General features: G+C 31.2%; 1 protein-coding gene across 1 annotated transcript; it reads left to right on the forward strand.

Annotated features, from left to right (window-relative positions):
- Positions 1-2,049: 2,049 nt before the first annotated feature.
- LOC120078638 (putative BOI-related E3 ubiquitin-protein ligase 3) lies at positions 2,050-3,846 on the forward strand. Its single transcript, XM_039032925.2, has 3 exons — positions 2,050-2,505; positions 2,603-2,987; positions 3,119-3,846. Exons 1-3 carry the CDS (start codon positions 2,447-2,449, stop codon positions 3,728-3,730), a joined length of 1,056 nt encoding a protein of 351 aa, XP_038888853.1. The 5' UTR covers positions 2,050-2,446; the 3' UTR covers positions 3,731-3,846.
- The last annotated feature ends 11,750 nt before the right edge of the window (positions 3,847-15,596 follow it).

A 15,596-nucleotide genomic window follows, 5' to 3' on the forward strand; every position in this document is an offset into this window, starting at 1 on the left:
AGTACATCAATATTTAAAATTAATAATAAATTCAAGTTTGTTCAAGTTTTTAAAGTTATCTAAGGTTCGAGTTTGTTTGGGTTATTTAAGGTAAAACCATGAACCAACCAAATTCATAAATTTTTAATTTATTTGAAGATAATCTAACCCAAATCTCAATTTTTCATATCATTAATTTTTCGAACACCCCTAGGTCAACCCTTTTTTACTCTATTGTTTTTAATTAATTAAGAGTAAACTACAAATAAATTATGAATTTAATCCCCCTTCGTCATCTAGGCGCAACTCTTAAAAACATTGTTAATGTTATGTAGGGGTGAAACTTAAACCTCCAAATTTAAATTAAACAACGAAGTAAATGTCTTAATCACTATGTTGTATTCTTATTAAAATTTCAATGGTAAATATTCAATTTAGTTAAAATATTGAATTCACAATTTGCACTGTGTTAAATTAATACGTGATATATGTATTTAACATATTTGGTAACCAAATCGACGCTTACTCATAGCTAATTCTTTATTCGTTTAGCTGGTAGGTAAAACCATCATGCACAGTTTACTTTGCTTAAGAAGAATAAAAAAAAATAATAACGCATTGTCAATCAGTTAACCATCAATGACATGAAACAAAATAGATAACCTTATTTTTTTTTAAAAAAAATATAAAAGTCAAAGTAGACGTTTCAACACTTTAGAAAGAAACAAAATGAATGAAACCGACGAAACAATATTCTAACATTTGTTTCTTTTTCCATAATGAAAGAGAGTAACTTAAAAAGATTAATGTTGAAAATAAATAAAGAGGTTAGGTTGGAGAGTAAATCAACTACTACCTTTCTTTTGGATTTTTTAGAACAATAAATCAACTACTACAAATGTTATTCTTTGAATTTTAAAAAGGCCGCACATGTACACAAATTAATATATTAGAATCACACTCGTTGCAATAGTAAGATTAAATAGTAGCCGTCCATTTTGAATCAGGATATCAATTAAAGGTGTTCAAACAGTTTGATAATTTAAAATACTCAATCAATTTACAATTTAAATTGTAACTGATTTAGATTGGATTGAATTAATAAATGAAATTGATTCAAGAGAAAAAACTTAAACTAATTAGAACTTATTATTAATTTTATAAAATAGGTTTACTTCTAATAAAATTATACATACATATATTCATTTTAATCTATCTTAGTTGCATAATCTTTAAAATTATTGAAAAATCCTATAATATAAAATAAAATAAATTTGTTAATATTAATTCAAGGTATCAAAATAATAAAATAAATGATGGTACATGTTAACATTTCACTTATTTTTAAAATAAAAATTTGAATGACGACGAGAATAACTCGAACCGATTCAATTAAAATGTTTGATGAGTTAATTTACTATTTAAGTCGATCCGACCCAAGGGCAGCGTTGATAGTGATATAATAGATGAAAACGGAGGTGCAGGAGAGGGCTGGTGGAGTGGCAGGCATGGAGTTGAACCCGGAGGTGGGGGGGTGACGTGGCGGGTGGGAAAAATTAGAAAGGCAGTGGGGGGGTTTCCATGGGAGAAGCATGATTCATGAATCACACTGTCCGCCAAGCCAAACTTTAACAACCTGCCAAAAACACCACCCGAGTACACCGTACTGGGTGCCACCCTTTTATTGCTACGCTGGCACTTCCCACGTGGCACAAGCATCCCCTCCTCCGTTTCTGTGGGCCCCTCCCCCCTTACTCCAACACACCAAAAATATTATAAAAAAAAGAAAAGAAAAGAAAAGAAAAGAAAAGGAAAGGTATTTTGTAGTTTAGCTGGGCCTACGTGGCGGCCTAGTGCAAGGGCCCAGTGTGCAATGTGTACGTGGCATATTCTTACCTTGTCAGTTATGGAAAAGAAACAAAGAAACAACCTCCCCCCCGCCACTTATCCCTCTCTCTCACTTAACCTACGAACCAGGATTAAGATAACCACATGCCCAAATCACGGAAATACCCCTCATTATTTCACTCTCTTTTTTCTCTCCCCTCCTTGCTTTATTAAATATTCAGCAGGTAGATGAGTCAAAACGCAACCCAACCTCGTTCACGTTCTCCTAACCGAATCCAAAAATAGACAACTCCAAACCAAATTAATATTTACAATAAATATTTTTTATATACATATATATATATATCTCGCTGTCTATTTATTTTATTTTATTTTATTTTATTCAATCACCTTTTTCTAAACAAGGCAACCCCTAAATAAACCCCACCATGCGCCTTGCTTCCTTGATTGCATTTGCATGTCCCCTCCCTCCTTCATTTTCCTCTCTCTCTCTCTCTATAACTCCCACCAACATTTTGCGATAGGATAAGAATCCAGGATTTCCCCTTCTCTCTTTTCCAACACCACAACATCCCTTCTTACTTCTCTTTAAAAATCTTTACTCTCTCTCAATAATCTCATGGCTGTTGAAGCTCGCCATCTCAATCTCTTCCATCCTCAACTAATAGGAGGAAACAGGTTTGTATATTTTATATGCAAGTTTTTTGTTTGAGTTGTTCTCATTCTTGGGTTTGGTTTTGATTCTAATCATCAGGATTATTGTGGATTTTTACAGAGAATTGGTGAATCTCATTGAAGGAGATACGAATATGTACAATAGTACTGGAATGGGATATGGAGGAGTTCCGTTAGTATCAGGAACAACCACCGCAGAAACTCTTCTTCCGGCTTACAACTCCGTGATCGTGGATTCCTCTGTTTCTCCTCCTAAAACTGCTGCAGTCTCTGCGGCAATGAAATCCGATAGCGGTTTAACCTATAACTACACCCTCCCTCTCCCAAGAAAGCGCGCTAGAGAATGCATGAATATGAACCCATTCGCTTCCTATCCCTCTGCCCCTGTTTCCAAATCTTGCGGATCTTTCTCCTTTCTTGGAGAGGACATCTCCCTCCAGATCCACCAACAGCAACTCGACATCGACCGTTTGATTTCTCAACACGTAAGCCTCTAAAAATCATAATTAATCCCATCTCTCTGTTTTTTTTTTTTTTTTTCCTTTTCTATTTTTAAATAGTGAATTTGAATTTGGGGATTGATATATATAATATATTTCTGGACTTTATTTTTCAGTTGGAGAAGGTGAGATCGGAAGTTGAAGAGAGGCGAAAAAGGCAAGCGAGGAGGATAATCGAAGCGATTGAAGTGAGTGTAATGAAGAGACTGAAATTAAAAGAGGAAGAGATCGAAAAGATGGGGAAATTGAATTGGGCATTAGAGGAAAGAGTGAAGTCTTTATGTATAGAGAATCAGCTATGGCGTGATATGGCACAAACGAATGAAGCCGCAGTGAATGCATTAAGAAACAATCTGGAACAAGTGTTGTGTCAAGTGAACGAAGATCGAACCCACGTGGTTGGTGGTGGAATCGAGGATCAAGCGACGGCGGCATTGGTGGACGACGCGCAGTCAAGCTGCGGGAGCAACGAGAAGGAAGAGGAAAAAGAAGAAGAAGAAGGGTGGCGCGTGGTTAAAGAAAAAACAGTGAAAAGGAAGAATGGCGGTGGTGAAGGTACGGGGAGCAGGAAGAGCAGAATGTGCAGAAACTGTGGGAAAGAGGAATCGAGTGTGTTGCTATTGCCTTGCAGGCATCTGTGTCTGTGTACTGTTTGTGGGTCATCAGTCCACACATGCCCCATTTGTAAATCAACCAAAAACGCTAGTGTACATGTAAACATGTCCTAAGCCTAAGTCTCTGCTACAAAAAAACACAACCAAGCAAGTTACTAACTAGACCTTTTTTTTTTTCATATCAAATATTCATTCAACACATCAAGGAAAAAAAAATACAAATTGTTCAACTTCCTTCTTCCTAAAATTAATTTTCAGTTATTATTATTGTTTTTTTTTTTTTTAAAAAAAAGGGTTGGTGGGTCCAGGTTTCAGGGGGGATTATGTGGGGTCGAGTGAGCAGATATATATATAAATAATATTTGAAATAAGAATGGGTGGGGGATGGGATTAGAAAGGGACAGGTGTGAGGAAAAAGCTGACACGTGAAACTCTCGCAAATGTCGCTGTTAGGAGACAAGTGTAATGAGGAGGCCATTTCGCTTTCCAATTGCACTCTCCTCCCACGGCTTTTCCAAAATTTTCCCCCTTATTTATTATTATTATTATTATTATAGCTGTCTTCCTTTTTTTTCTTTTATGGTGTGTGTCTCTGCGTGTTGCTATAAAAATGCCAAATAGAGATGGATACAATTTAAAGACATGCCAATTCGTGGTTTTTCTTTTTCGATACTCCCGCCCATTTTCTTTGTTTTTATTTTCAAACCAACCCCATCTTTTTATGATGTGAACTGTTGCGTAATCCATACGACCTCTATTTTTATTGTTTTTATTTTCTTGGTTTGTTGTTGCCTTTTTTTTGTGTTTTAGCGTTTACGGGTTTATTAGCTTAGCCCTACATGCACAGAGGAGTCCTCTGTACTCGAAACTCAATTATTTCTGTCTTTTACTTTTTTATGTATGCCACCCATTATTGTTTTATCTTTATCAAATATTATCAATTGTATATATTTTTTTAATATAAAAACAAAAGCGAAAACGGGGTATAGTCCAGCCTAGGTTCGAGGAACTTACGAATGCAGTTACGTGCACGTGAAACTCACGTGATTCCTTCACAAATGAAACTGAGACTTGAATCTTTTGCCTTCAAGGGAAAGATGAAATGTTTGAATTATTTATTGGGTGGCTGCTAAATTGTTGATGCCAATGGAGTTTTCTAGGAATTGGTCCCAACGGACAAATTATCAAAGCTTTACGTTACTTCCACGAACAACATTATATTCAGTCAAAAGGGGATAAATTATTGCCGAACTAATTTTATATTTAAAACTTAAATAATTATTGCTATTGTTATTGCTACCTTGCTTTCTTAATTAATTATTGCCGTTTCAGCAAAGTGTGTATCTTTTTACGATTACCTTATTTTATGATATGATTAACGCAACAAAGCATTCAATGGATTCCGTTCTCTTACAAAAATTATTGTGTACATTTTTTTTTTATTTGGGTATAATTGTACAACTTTGGTTTAATTTAATTATCGCTCGTGGATATTTGTTTTTAGGTTTTAACTTTCAACATTAGTGCTTCCATTTTCTTCAACCTTTTCACTTCATTTAGTCTTCTAAAATTTTTAAGTTTGTATTAAATATGTATCTATACTTGTAATAGATTTCTAATAAAATTCATAAATTTTAGATTTAATAAGTCATTGTCATCAATTTATTAGTTTACAGTTGCGTGCATGCTACTTGTACTCTTTTTTTAAAAAAAGAAAAAAAATTATTATTTAAGTATTATGTGATAGGCTAATTTAATGACGTCAATGTTTGAAGTTGTGAACTTAACAAATAATTAGAGACGATAAATTTTAAAAAAGTGTACTTGTTTCCTCATAATTCTTTTTAGATACATAATATGATTATTAGTTTATTTTAAGTAATAAAAACATGTTTAAATATTTACTTAGATTTCGAAACATATGTAAAAGAAAAAAAAATAGCAATATTTATAAGCTCGATTTTAGAGAGAAAAAGAAAAGAAAACAAAAACAAATGATTATAAGAAGGCTTCTGTCTTAAAAGTTTATGAATTTTATTAAAGAAAATTTAAAGATATAGAAATTTTATAAATTCTAAAGAACAATAAAAAGTAATGAAAAATGAAAAGTGAAATGAAATTTAAGTTCATGAACTTTGATTTGATTAATCATTTCTAAATTTTCATAAATATATAATAAATATCTTCCACTCGATCTCGATTTCATTTATATTGTACTAAAATTGTTTAGTTTATAAAGTTGAAGAAATAAAATGATATATTTATAATTATTAATATAGTATTTAAATGATATGACTTGTAATATGTATATATGTATAATTTTTTTTTTAAAAAAAAAAAGAGAGAGAGAAAATAGAAGAAGTTAAAATAATGATGATTAAGAAGATTTGATGGTGATTTAGATAGGGAGATGATAAGATGGGAATAAGCGGGAAGGAAGGCAGCGGCAGCGGCAATAAATAATGATCATAGGAAAGGAAACCCTACCGCCTATATTGTAATTAAAAGGATAATTAATAATAAGGTTGCCGAAAAATGAAATTGTTGAGCGGTCATATTCACGCAAAGCAAATGAAAAATAAATAAAATTGGACCATTCCATTTTGCATTCCAAAACGACACCGTGGGGACAAAGCATTCAATATTGAAGGAGCCAAAACCAAAAGCCATCCCAATCGAAGCAGGGCAAAACAGGAATCTCATCCCCCGTTTCCCATTAATAACATTTTTGTACATTTCAATCCACCAAATGGAGCCCCTCCCCCTTCCCTTTTCTTTCTTTTCTTTTTAAACTAAATTATTTCATTACCTTGTGAGCCCTCACCATCTGTCCCTTTATGACCGGCATGCCCCTCCATTGCCCGTGAATCTCATTCCTCCACCCCTTTTCTTTATACTTTCTTTCTTATTATTATTTATTTATTCCTTCAACTATATAGAAAAAAAAAAAGCATCACTTGTCGTAGTTATTGCTGCCCATTTTCTTTCTTTATATCCCTTTATTCTTTTGCTAAACTATGTACCTTTCCCCCCCCTTCCCTATTACATTATTGTTATTAAATATAAGAGGAAAAAAAGGGTTATTGTTCTATGCCTAGGAATCTAACCCTAAAGTAACCCAACATTTTACTCATTCTTTAATTTAATATTAAAAACCAAACTTATCCCTTTTGGATGAGTGAGTTGTCAAACTCATCTCTATTCCCATTCTTCTTTTTTCTTTTCAACGCTATAAAACATTGTCGTCTTCTTTCCTACTTGACACCATCCTTCATATTTTTATTTTTCATTCCGACTATATTTGTAATGCCAAACCTACAAATATTACCTACTTGATTAAATATGTCAATAAAACTCTTTCAACAAATTTGAAAAACTTATTGTTCAAATCTACTGACTATCATCTAAATAATGGTTGTCAACTACATTGTTCCAATATTCTTAAATAAGTTTTTTTTTTTAAATATGGACAAATAGTTTTTAGTTTGGACGTTACTATCAAGTAATGCTTGTTTTTGTTGATGTGGAGTATATATATATGGGTATGCTTTAAATAACAACCTTTGATTTAAATTAAGTATTTATGAATTGGAATTATTTTAAAAATATTTGTTGTATTAAAAATATATTATCGTCATTTGATCATTCCTAATACCTAACTAGAAAATTAAAATGAGAATTGAAGAATTTGGGTTTGTAAAAGGTCGGTATCATGTACTTTTCTTGGTTTGGGAAACAGAGAAATTGACCAACTATTCAATACGACTTTATTATAAAATATTAGTATTGAATAGAATACAGAAGAATACAATCCTTTTGCGTGAGTCCAAACAGCATCTATATATTTATCTAAATGCATCAAAGTCCAATCCATAAAAGTCTAATTAGGTGAGGTATCAATTGCGGCAAAGTCAGTTGGACGATTGAATGCATCGAATTAATAAATAAATACATGTATTTAAAGTAATAATAAACACACACACATAAAATGTCAATATCCCACTATGTAAGAGATTAATTAATGCTTTATTTATATTTGTAATAGGGGGGATTTGGGATTTCTGCTAAGCTAAGCATGGGTTGATTTAATTAACATTATTTTTTTTAAAAATGGTCGTGCTCCAAATCTTTGGTTAATTGATTTTTTTTTTTTTTCCTTTTAAACAATAATGACAAAATCTGTCGCAATCGGAAACATAACCTAACACGACGTTGATTAAAAAGAGAGAGAGAGAGAGAGAGAGAGAGAGGATTAATTAAATGAAAAAAGAGAAAGTTAGGGGATTATAATTTAGAGAGTAATTAATTGAATTAAAGGTAATGGAGCATCATTGATGGTGGGGTCAAATCTGACCTTATAAATCAAACTTATGCGATTGAGACTATCTAACATGTTGGGATTTTTTTCCTCTAAAAAAAATTAACATGATTTGGTTCTTAATAAGGAAAGCATCTTATTTATTTATTTATTTATTTATTTTTATTCATTTATTCTGTGTTTTTGTTGATGGCCAATGTCATGTGCGTGGTGCATTTGCCATCTGGCATTGAAATCCCTTTTTTTTTCCCCTCTCTCTCTCTTTCTTTGTTTAAAACTAATTTCAAATAAAATGTGTCAGAATTTGTTTGGATTTTGTCTATATCTATTTATGAGAACTATGATTATTATTAGAACAACACCATAATTATTACTTTGCATATATATATATATATATATATATATATATATATATTATATATATATATATATATATATATATATTAATGAGATCAGAAGAACGAATATTTGAAGTTTTTTATTCTTTAATTTAATATATCCGAGCGTTTGTAACAACATTTTGATTGATGTCACGATACATCTGTTTAATCCTATCACATTTAGTTATCAATAAAGTTTACGAGATATTAAATCATGCATTGGTTGCACCATTATTTGAAAAATGTAAAACCACAAATACTTTATCTTTATTAATTTAGGTTGCGTTTACTTAAGAAAAAAATGTAATAAATCGATGGTATTATGAAAAGTGAGCTTCATTTGATTATATTTGACATTGTCCAGTGTGTTTTTGAAAATTATACTATTACTATCGTTACCATTATTGTACTATTATAACATGATAAATGCAGTATATGTTAGCTTGGTAACAATAAAAATAAATGTGAGAAATTAATAATTAAAAGTAAACGTGATAAAAAGTAATTAGTTGATTGTGATGTATTATAATTGATATATAAATGAAATCTTATTACGATTAGGTCTATTTTGATTAGAGATGGGTAAAAGTGGTATTAGAATAAGAAGGAGTAGAAAAGGAAATAGGTTGGAAGAAGGAAAATGAGAAGTGCATTGGTGAAGAATGACAAGTGCATAGTGCATTGGATGTGGAGATGTGGGTGGAAGTGGGTCATAAATAATAAAGTTTGTACTATTCCTTTTCCACCAATCTTCCTACTCACCATCATATAAAACAACAACAACAATAATAATACCCAACAAGAAACTACAAACACAAATCCTCCAAAATTCACCATCACCTACACAAACCCACCAAAATTCCCACTCCCACAATTTCAAACCCCTTTCCAAAATATAGCTCACTTTTAAAACCCCCTTTAGATTAGGGTTCCATAAGAAAAAGATGTCAATTCCACACTCATGTGAATATTTTTCTTTTCTTTTTTCTTTTTTCAACAAATTGTGCTAGTTTTAAAAAGTTATGTACCAAAAAAAAAATGCATTTGATTTCACACTAGTTGTCCACCATAAGGGAAAAAAGAAAAGAGCATAGAAGAATATGGATCCAATGAAAGGAGTGAGGGGCAGTTCCATCAATCCATCCCACTCAGATCAAAATGCTAAAAGAAAAAAAAAAAAAAATTAGATTAAGTAAAGTGTTTTCTTTTATCATCATCTTGCATTTTGATTTTGTTGCCTCACCTTTCTACCTTCAACATGGGCCCTACTCCACTCATGATATATTTATGTGTATTTCTGTATCACATGTCACTTGGAGAATTTTGATTTGAAATGACCTAATTTAAATGAAATCTCATCTCTTTTGGATGGACCCATTTTGGCAGTATTCCTCTTTCCCCCAATCACTTATATACCTTTAATTACTATCAACTTATATATTGGGCTTTTACTATTATTTTTGCTTTGGCTTGGGTAATGGGTATATTCTAGCTTTCTTCTCACTCTATCTCTCTTTCACTTTACTATGTAACAAAAAAGTTGTTGTTGCCTCTGCCTGCCTTTTCAGAAAAGCTATATATATATAGCTAGCTAGGCCATGGTGGGTCTGGGTCTAATTAAACTCATAACAGATCAATCCACTAATCAATCTCTTCTTTAACTTAACTCAATTTTCTTCTTAGTTTGATGGATCATATTTTGGTTTGGTTTGGTATAGACAAATACATTATATTATTGCCATTTTGAATCCAACAACAAAACATCTCCACTATGAGTGAAACACACAAACATGGAAAAAAGAGATAGAGAGAGAGATTCTGTTTTGCCCACCAAAGAAAGCTACTGTTTGGTTTGACAGAAGGATAATGAGTGTTTTCTAAAGTGCAAAATTCAGTTCTTCCCACTATAATTGTCACTAATACACTTCCAAACATTATTCTCTCAAAGAAAAATTAAAAAAACATTCAATCAATTATTATTATTATTATTTTTAAAAAAAAAAAAATGAAAAAGTAAAACCAAAAGAAAACCCTTCCCCTGGGCATTGTGGCATCAAACCCAACTCCCCCTATCTTTGGTAAAATGATTATGTTTTCCCCCACATCCCCCAACTTTATTATTATTATTATTATTATTGTGTACATTCACAAGGACTTTCCAACCATTCTTACTTATCTAAACTAAAGTAATACCCAACCACTATGAAAAAAGTGTACCCAATTGAAAGTCTCATTGATGTTAATTTGGATGAGTGGGTTGACAATTAACTTTTGTTTTTCTTTAAAAAGAGATATAGAGATTGAGATGCTTATCTGTTGGGCTAGATATAAAGGAAAGGACTGAAAGTGATGGAAATTGGATCAGCTAAAAACCAATTTGGGTTTTTAAAAGTAGACTAAATAGTACACTGAATTGATATGACTATAATGAAGGAGCCGAAGAAAAAAAAGATGTTGGATTTTGATGGCTAACCATTCTCGTATTTCATTCTTTCACTTCACCCCCTCTACATTTTCTGAAATTATAAACACTAGGGGAGACTTGAATTTCACACAATCAAATCAAATCAAATATCATCATTTTGGACCAAATAAACGATAATGCACTTGCCGAAAACCTCACAATAATATAGTAGAAATTAGGATGTGCATAAACACGTCCAAAATTTATTTCATCGATCAAAACTAATTGAATTGAGGTCATTCCGTTTTCGATTTTCGTATAAACATTTTGTAAAATCATTCCCCCCACCCCCCACCCCCCACAAAAAAAGTAAGTTTATTGTCATCAACCCAACTCAAAGTCTATTGACTTAGTATTGGTTTAAATTTTAAAAAGTTGTAAATTATATTAACCTAAAACTAACACTTTTCGTTCACTTTGACTTTGCTTGGAAAAAGAAAATGTTTGTCAAACAAAAAATATTTATAAATCATCAAACCACTATCTAAACTACTAGGTAGCACAAGTGGGAAGTACGGGGTCAAAACACAAAGAGGCCAAGAATTAAATATCTCATAAGCTAAATTTGACTCAGTAAAAATAAGAGGATTTTGTTGTTTGATTGACGGAAAACTAAATGCGGAAATGTAAGATAGGTTGAGAAATAGAGATCGAACACAAGATTACCTTCACTAGTTTAGAGATCGCAGGGGTTTCTACGAATCTAATCATCGATTAATTATAAAAACAATCACAAACTAACTACTTCTTGAGCCTAATCGAATATAGGGACAACCTATACAAATTCCCTAACGAGAATCAACATGTCATTAATCCCTAAATTAACTAAGCTCATTACAAGGGCAATTTATTTAGTTAATTGTATTACGTTCTTGGGTAGATTAAGATATTAAGTAAGGATGAGCAATTCTATCCTAATGCATTTCCAATCTTTAGGTTTTGTTATCAATTAGGTGATCCTAACTAGTCTAGAAATCATGTCATAATTCAAACTAGAACCTATTGAATTGAGCATGCTTTCAATACAACTATGGACATGAAAAACACACAAAGCAAAGACAAACGTACAAGAGATTTGAGTCGTCAATTCATCAATTCTATATGTTTATGCTATAAATTGAATCAAATAATAGAAATCATAAAGAAACAGAAATATCCAATCAAAAACTATAACAAACCTCAAATAATTCAATAAAATCCCTAAAACCTCAAAAACCCACGTCGTGGCCTTCAATCATTCATCAAATCCGACTCACGACGCCAGGATTTATAATTACAACTTAAAATTAAAGGAAATCTCATGAGTTTTGATCTAGAGTGGCAAAAACCGAGTAACGTGCACTCTAAGACGACCAACTCTCCTCTCCCCCTTTTTCCTAATTCAGAAAGAAAAAATTTACATTACAGTCATGGTGTTACAATGCTCCTATCGATCTAGCCTTTGAGTGGTAAGGTAAGGTTGAGACTGTAGGAACCTGTGAAGGTCCTGAGCGAAAACGTGGATCGGTCTATATTTCAATTATTTCACATAACGCAAATTACAAATTACATTATTAATATAAAATTTAATTTACAACATGCTATTAAATATATACGTGTGTGTGTATATACAGAGATAGAGTTTCATAAAACTTTTATTTTTGAAGAATAATTTTCTTCACGTGGAATGTCTCTTTTTGTAAATTGATCACAATCCAATTTGATCTCCAAATGGCTACCACCACGAAAACCACCTCTATATTGTCTCGATGAGAATCTAAGGAGTTGTGGGTTATTGGGAAAATTGTAAGAGAGGGAAAGATTGAGAGGAGAGATTGAGTTATAAAAAAAAAAATCTATCTCTCTCACTCTTAGATTTTTTTCCCCCTTTTCTAGGTAGAATAAGACACACCCCACCACAACCAACCTCACACGTAGTGAGTTGAAAGATTAGGGGAGGGAAGTTATTTTCCTCCTAAAATTCAAAATTAAATTTAAATTTAAAAAATATATATAATTATATGTTATATCATATATAATATATAACATATAACTTATGATTTAATGTTGTATCATATACAATATAACCTATAGTTTTAATTCTCTCATCAATGAACATAAATCTCATTTATATTAAGTTAAATTACATGAATCCAATTTACATAACTAATATTTGAATCATATTCAAATATTTTTTCCTCTCAAATAAACTTTTCATAATTATATAGGATGCAATTACTATAATGTATTTTTTCCTCTCAAATTACATTATAGTAATTACATCATATATAATTATGAAAATTTAATTATATCACGTGTAATTAATTTCCTAAATTAATATAAACAATTCAAATTAATCAAATTTTGATTATCATTTAATCCTGTTGCAGAAGGGACCTTATGGACCTGTAGATTGAAACTTAGATGGTATTTGAATAATTAATTAAATTCCTTTAATTAGATTATTAGTTTCATTAATTATTCAACATCCACTTGACAGTTGTATTATTCGCATTACATATATATTTTTTTGTCCATTGGATATAACCAGTCAACAGTAATGACCTTTCACATATTGCTCGTAATTACAGTTAGGCCAAAATTACCGTTTTGCCCCTGTAGTTACATACTCAAGTACCACTAATCCATTTAATGAACAATAAATCATAATCCAACTATGACAAAACCCCTAGGGCAAGAAAAGGTGTGGTGCTACATTGTTCAAGCTTCAGAATCAGCCCTTAAGGGGGTAATTTATCTATTTACCCTGACATTGGGGAATGAGTGAATTCCGTCTTGTGTAGTTGTGTTCCCAACTCCTCAATCAGACGAATCCCAAAATGGTAGACGTATTGAGTTGACGATCTGACCACTCTCACCTATACAAATCAAATGACCATCTTCGTAGGCAGGAGTTCACAACTCACTCAAAATTCATGTCATGTCACCTATGGTCATCATGGTAAAATGTAAGTCTTTATTATAAACAACATTATATACTAAGACTAGTCATTTCACGATCTGGTCTTATACAAACTATTTTGTATAGAATACTCCCGTTCACATGTCTTCACATGAGTGATCATGATTAGATCATTTTTAGTACTTTACAACAATTGTAACATCTAGAAAGCGAGTCGTATTCGTAGTATCACCAAGATAAGGTATCTAGACAACGTTGTAACTTTGGTCAAATTTGAAGGCACTCGCGAATTTCAGCATTTTTTCGTCAAAATTTGTAGCATTGCAACACTACAGGTAGTGTTGCAACGTTGATTCTGCATCCACACATTCTGCCTTTTTGCGTTGCACTAGGGTTGCGACGCTCCAATCAGGGGCGTTTTTGTCATTTATCCTCATTTGAAGCCTTAAATGTTCAAATTACCTCTAAATTACTTCAAATTAATCCCGTTTGACTCGAAATGCTCAATTCTACCCTTGGGCATTCAACACCTATAAAATAGGATAATTAAACATAAAAAAACTCATTTACAAGCCTAAATTAAGCTAGGAATTATAGCTATTTTTGAGTGTTATAAAAAAAACTCTGACAAACTGATCGACCGAAATTCATTCGAGACATGAGCAAAACTCATATTGGCAAAGAATATGGTCCATGTGTCGGATTTCACACACTTTTTATGTAAGTTTTTTATGCCGATTTCTCCTAAAACCAATATTGACGACTAATGCACACCTTTAGCAGGAATAAGTAGAAAAATTACAGAGAAAACTTACAAAAGAATTAAAAGAAAATAATAAAACCTGAAAATATAAGAATTTACATGGAATATTCCCAACTCGATTGAAAATCCATGAACCAAGGAAAAACCACTATGTGAAACTTTGCTACAATCACACATAATTAAATAAAAAAAAATTCATATTAACATATTACTTTTTTTTAGAACATAAATTTAAATAAATAATCCGATTAACTGAACGAACCCAACTTGAATATTTATTGGTTGGGTTGAATTGAGTCGGATTCATTTTTTGATAGAGTTTATTTGAGTTGAAGAAATTAACAAACCGAACAATTGAGTTGGGCCTAAAAAGTCATTCAACCCAATCCACAAACACCATTAACTCCCTTCGTAGTGGTAAAAGCCAATCAATTTTTTCAATTCTAATAACACGAACAAACTACATTTCTAATATTTCGTCAAAAACTCAACAAATGCTTCATGGTTTTCTTTCTTTCTTTTTTTTTTACTCTTATCTTTCCCCATTTTTTAAATATAATTATCAAGTGGAGATATGTTAAATTGCCCGTGTAACATACTTATTCATAACTATCTGATTCAAATTTGAAATACCATTAGCAAATTTATCAGTTAGTGGCCGTTTGAATTGTAGATAATTGTTTCATAGGTATAAATATTAAATATCTGAGATTTGAATGTCAGAGTTTTAAATGTATGGGGTAATTAATACATGTATTTGAATGTGCAAGATAACTAATGCCTGAAAGTCAAATATTTGTGTTCAATTCAATAATTCGTACATAGAGACTAAAAATAAATAATTACTTAATTAAATACAAGAGATGAATCAAGCTTAACATTAACTAATTTGTTGCTATGTTAATTAATTATTTAATTAATACAATAAAAAATAAATAAATACTTTTTAATTAAACTAATTACTAAAAATAATTAAATTAATAAATAGATAAATTAAAATATTGATAATTAACAATAATGATTTATATTAAATAGTTAAGATAGCATAAAATATTAATGGTGTCTAAATAATATATTTATATTTAATAATTAATTAAAATTAATAATAATGAATATTTGATATTAATTTATCAATTTCCAAAATCTCACATTT

The sequence above is a fragment of the Benincasa hispida genome, chromosome 5 (assembly GCF_027475165.1).
Source record: "Benincasa hispida cultivar pf3 chromosome 5, pf3_genome.v1.1, whole genome shotgun sequence".
Taxonomy (NCBI): Eukaryota; Viridiplantae; Streptophyta; class Magnoliopsida; order Cucurbitales; family Cucurbitaceae; genus Benincasa; species Benincasa hispida.

Bases quoted from the DNA above. Each gene is read 5' to 3' on its own strand.
- LOC120078638 (XM_039032925.2), top strand. From the start codon at position 2,447: ATGGCTGTTGAAGCTCGCCATCTCAATCTCTTCCATCCTCAACTAATA. The intron at 2,506-2,602 runs GTTTGTATATTT...GGATTTTTACAG, and splicing joins CAACTAATAGGAGGAAACAG to AGAATTGGTGAATCTCATTG. The intron at 2,988-3,118 runs GTAAGCCTCTAA...TTTATTTTTCAG, and splicing joins ACCGTTTGATTTCTCAACAC to TTGGAGAAGGTGAGATCGGA.